The 5,057-nt window shown below is 33.6% G+C and overlaps 1 protein-coding gene across 2 annotated transcripts; it reads left to right on the forward strand.

Annotated features, from left to right (window-relative positions):
- The first annotated feature begins 4,443 nt into the window (after window positions 1-4,443).
- Window positions 4,444-4,805, forward strand: LOC104988598 (small nuclear ribonucleoprotein Sm D1-like). Of its 2 annotated transcripts, XM_010839948.1 has the most exons (2): window positions 4,444-4,534; window positions 4,658-4,805. In XM_010839948.1, the coding sequence occupies exons 1-2, from the start codon at window positions 4,444-4,446 to the stop codon at window positions 4,801-4,803; spliced, it is 237 nt and encodes a 78-aa protein (XP_010838250.1). In that variant the 3' UTR covers window positions 4,804-4,805. The 2 variants fall into 2 exon arrangements, with proteins under 2 accessions (XP_010838250.1, XP_010838248.1); XM_010839946.1 differs by having other exon boundaries at window positions 4,444-4,805.
- The last annotated feature ends 252 nt before the right edge of the window (window positions 4,806-5,057 follow it).

Here is a 5,057-nt window from a genome sequence, read left to right on the forward strand (position 1 = left end):
TAGGTACCCAACACAGGAGCACCTCAATACATAAATCAAATAAATATTAACTGCCATAATAGGGGAAGTTGACAATAACACAACAATAGTGAGGGACTTTAACAGCCCAGTTAAACCAATGGATAAATCATCTGGACAGAAAATTAATAAGGAAACAAAAGTCTTAAATGACACATTAGACCAGATAAACTTAGTTGATATCTATAGGATATTCCATGAAACAGCAGCAGAATATACTTTCTTCTCAAGTGTTCATTGAATGCACTTGGAACATTCTCCAGGATAGATCACATCTTGGGTTACAAGCCTCAGTAAATTCTAGAAAACTGAAATCATATCAAGCATCTTTTCCAACCTCAAAGCTATAACATGAGAAATTACAGGAAAAAAAAAAAGTAAAAAGCACAAACACATGGTGACTAATCAATATGTTACTAAATAGCCAATGAATCATTGAAGAAATCAAAGAGGAATTAAAAAAATACCTGGAGACAATGACAATAAAAACACGTTGACCCAAAACCTATGGTGTGCAGCAAAAGCAGTTCTAAGAGGGAAGTTGATAGCAACACAATCTTAACTAAAGATTCAAATGAAATTTCAAATAAGTTACCTAACCTTACACCTAAAGCAACTAGAGAAAGAAGAATAAAACCCAAAGTTAGTAGAGGGAAAAAATAATAAAGATAAGAGTGGAAATAAACAGAGTCAAAATAGAAAACAATAGAAAAGATCGATAAAACTAAAAGTTCATTCTTAGAGAAGATAAACAAAATCGATAAACCTTTAGCCAAACTCATCAAGAAAAAAAGGGGAGGGCCTAAATCAATAACATCAGAAATGAAAAGGGAGAGGCTACAACTGACACCACAGAAATACAAAGAATTATAAGAGATTTCTACAAGCACCTATCCACCAACCAATGAACAGCCTGAAAAAAATGGACAAATTCTTAGAAACATACAACCTTCCAAGACTGAACCAGGAAGTAACAGAAAATACGAACAGACAAATCACCAGTACTGAGACTGAAATTGTGATTAAAAACTTCCAAAAATAAAAGTTCAGGACCAGATTGCTTCACAGGTGAATTCTATCTTTCATGTTTTTAAATAAAACATAATTTATATTACAAATACCTTCTACTTTTGTTAGGTTTATTATTCAGTTTTTTATATTTTTTGCTAAATATAAACATGACATTTTTGTGGAAAGATTCAGTTTCTAACAATGTTTTTGGTGTATAATGATACTCTACAAGTAATTTTTCCCCAGTTTTCCTCTATAACAATTCTTAATTGCTTAGTTACACTGATAATATCTGAATATAATGGCAATATAGTCCCTTCTTTTGTAGTCTTATACTTTTATTTTATTCTTCTCTTAATCAGCTGTCTATAAGCCCTCCAATATAAAAGCTGTAACAACCATGATTTTAAATATTCTTCTCTTATCCCTCAATAAATCATGACTGTTATTTCTTTTTGATTATCAAAAAGGAGATGTATTGCCAAATTTGGATCACAAATTTCAAAAAATTTTTCTATATATTACCAGAATTTAATTAAAAATCATTTATGGATATTTACATATATCAAATATTTTCATCAGCCATTTATAGAATAATATATATTTTCTCTTTTAATTTTTAAGTGAATCACTTTGAAATATTTCAAATATTGAAATTTCTTATTTCCTTGGGGAATATAACCCACTTTGCTATAATGTATTTTTACATACATTGTTGGATTTTATTTACATTTTTGTCTCTATTCAGAAATCACGTTGCCTATGTCTTTCTTTGTCACAATTATTTTAAGACAACAGTCTTTTGTAATTATTTTTGAGTACTTTTCTTTCTATTCTCATGAAAATTGATATAAATAACTATTTATTTCCTAAAGGTTTAATGATTCTTAATTTCAAAATTATCTGGGTCTGGTGTTTTGTGGGTATACGTCTGAGTAGGGTGGATTGTGGATTACAACCTAACGATTATGTTCTTTAATTGAGAAATATGTATTTATATTTTCAGTTTCTTCAGAATCATATTTTATTAAATTTTGCTGTTTTCTGAAAATTGCTTACTTGGTCTGAATTTTAAAATATTTAAAATATTTTTGATATATTTGGTCTAAATTTTCAACTACTTAAATTATGAAATTATGTATGATATTTTACTTTGACTATAAAACATCTGCCATAATTACACCTCTTGTCTAATTCCTTCCATATGTATATATGCTTTCTCTAATTTACAGGATCCATTTAGGCAGAAGTCTTTTTTATTAGGTTTTTCAAACACCCAAATTACAGCATGCCACACATGTCATTCTTCTTTTTTTAATATGATAAAATTTTATATGTATATTCTTATTTTCCTTTTTAATATCCTGGTAAGACTTTTTCTTTAGATGTCCAATGTCTACTTTTTAAAATAATTTCATTATTGTTTTAGAATTTTGGAAAATTTTCAGGTTTAATACAGAGGCTACAAAACCCATTTTCCCCAATTGTTAATATGTTACATTATTATGACACATTTTGATTAATTAATTTTAGAAACAATTTTGATAACTTAATATTAACTTAAATCCATACTTTCTTTAGACATCATTAGTTTTTCCCTAAAATTAATTTTCTGTTTTAGAATCCCAATCACAGTACATTACACTAGTCATCATATCTTAGTCTCCTCTGAACTCCGCCAGTTACTCAGATTTTCCTTGGTTTTGATGATGTTGACAGTTTTAAGATATACCCGGGGACAGTGGAGCCTGGTGGGCTGCCATCTATGGGGTCGCACAGAGTTGGACACGACTGAAGAGACTTAGCAGCAGCAGCAGACATGTATTTTACAGAATTTTCCTCAATTTCAGATTTCTTTTTTCATTGGTAGATTAGGGTAACATTCTCATCATATCACATCAAGGATATACTGAATGAACATGAATTATTATTGATGATGCTATCTTGATTACCTTGCTGAGATAGTGTTTGTCAAGTTTCTTTTTTTCCCCCTTTTCCATTCTATACTTTTTGGATGAAAGTCACTGTGTACATTCCACGGTTAAGGGCTGGGAAGTCATGCACCAGTTTCTTAAAGGAGAAATACTTACATGGTTGTTTGCAATTGTTCTGCACAGGAGACTTGTCTATTATCCTCCATTAATTTCTTTATTCAATCATCTATGTATATCATCTGTTTGGGCACATGAATATTTTCCATATTTGGGTTATAATTTAACAGTACTTACTTTATTTGCTTAAAGCTGTTCCAGCTTTGGCTAATGGAATCTCTTTCCGTTGACTTATGTGTCCTTTTGACGGATACCATTTTGCTTTTTAAACACCTTATTTTCTGGAACTACAAGATACTATAGGCTCATACTGTGTGTGTGTTCTCCCTGCTCGACCCTAAATTCAGCCACTTCTCCAAGGAGCTCTGGTTCCTTCCACTGGAGAATGGTTGTTGTTGTTTAGTCACTAAGTCATGTCCTTCTGTTTTTGCAACCCCATGGACCATAGCACACCAGGCTTCATTGTCCATGGGATTTCCCAGGCAAGAATACTGGAGACGGTTACTATTTTCTTCTCCAGGGAATCTACCGACCCGGGGATGGATCCTGTGTTTCCTTAATTGCAGGCATATTCTTTATCCCTAAGCCACCAGGGAAGAAGTCAATGGAAATGGTATTAGAAGCCAAATGCAATGTCTTATTTTTTTATTTATCTTAGAAAGGATTCTAAACTTAGACATTTTCAATTATTTTTCCCAGCTAAATGTATTTGAGTCATATTCTACCTTCTGAGAGACTGCTTTATCAATTTTAAACTTTTTATATAGAGTATTTTTATTATCACTAGGTTCTAAATACTCTCTGATAGAAATCAAAAGCTAGAGCCAAATATCCTGCAGTGTGAAGTCAAGTGGGCCTTAGGAAGCATCACTATGAACAAAGCTAGCGGAGGTGATGGAATTCCAGCTGAGCTATTTCAAATCCTAAAAGATGATACTGTTAAAGTGCTACACTCAGTATGCAGGGAAATTTGGAAAACTCAGCAATGGCCACAGGACAGGAAAAAGTCAGTTTTTACTCCAATCCCAAAGAAAGGCAATGCTAAAGAATGTTCAAATTACCATACAATTGCACTCATTTCACATGCTTCAAGATTATGGTCAAAATCTTTCAAGATAGGCTTCAACAGTACGTGAACCAAGAATTTGCAGATGTACAAGCTGGACTTAGGAAAGGCAGAGGAACCAGAAATCAAATTGTCTACATCCACTGGATCATAGAAAAAGAAAGGAAATTCCAGAAGAATATCTACTTCTGCTTCATTGACTGTACTAAAGCATTTAACTGATTCATACGCCCAACCTCAACTCTTGGTGGTCGGATTTCATGTACTATCGGCCAAAAGGGTGACGGCGCCGCTAGGATGAAGCTCGTGAGATTTTTGACGAAATTGAGTCATGAAACTGCAACCATTGAATTAAAGAATGGAACACAGGTCCATGGAACAATCACAGGTGTAGATGTCAGTATGAACACACATCTTAAAGCAGTGAAAATGACCCTGAAGAACAGAGAACCTGTACAGCTGGAAACACTGAGTATTCAAGGAAATAACATTCGGTATTTTATTCTGCCAGACAGCTTACCTCTGGATACACTACTCATGGATGTGGAACCAAAGGTGAAGTCTAAGAAAAGGGAAGCTGTTGCAGGAAGAGGCCGAGGCCAAGGAAGAGGACGTGGCCGAGGACGAGGCAGAGGAAGAGGGGGTCCTAGGCGATAATGTCTCTCAAGACTACTATTTCAAAGTAGTGGGGCAGGAAGACCCATACGTGACAGAGGAAGACTATGACGCCAAGGCAGAAGAATGTGAAGTCCTAAGCAATAATGTTGCTGGAGCTTACTGTTTCACAGGGCTGGATGTTCAAGTTTTTTGTACAGGGTTTGTTTGTTTGTAGCAGTTTTTAAACATAAATGTAACACACACACAAAATAAATAAAGCATTTAACTGTGTGGATCACAACAAACTGGAAAAA

This window comes from Bison bison, unplaced genomic scaffold (genome assembly GCF_000754665.1).
Source record: "Bison bison bison isolate TAMUID 2011002044 unplaced genomic scaffold, Bison_UMD1.0 scf7180017864139, whole genome shotgun sequence".
NCBI classification, from domain to species: Eukaryota; Metazoa; Chordata; class Mammalia; order Artiodactyla; family Bovidae; genus Bison; species Bison bison.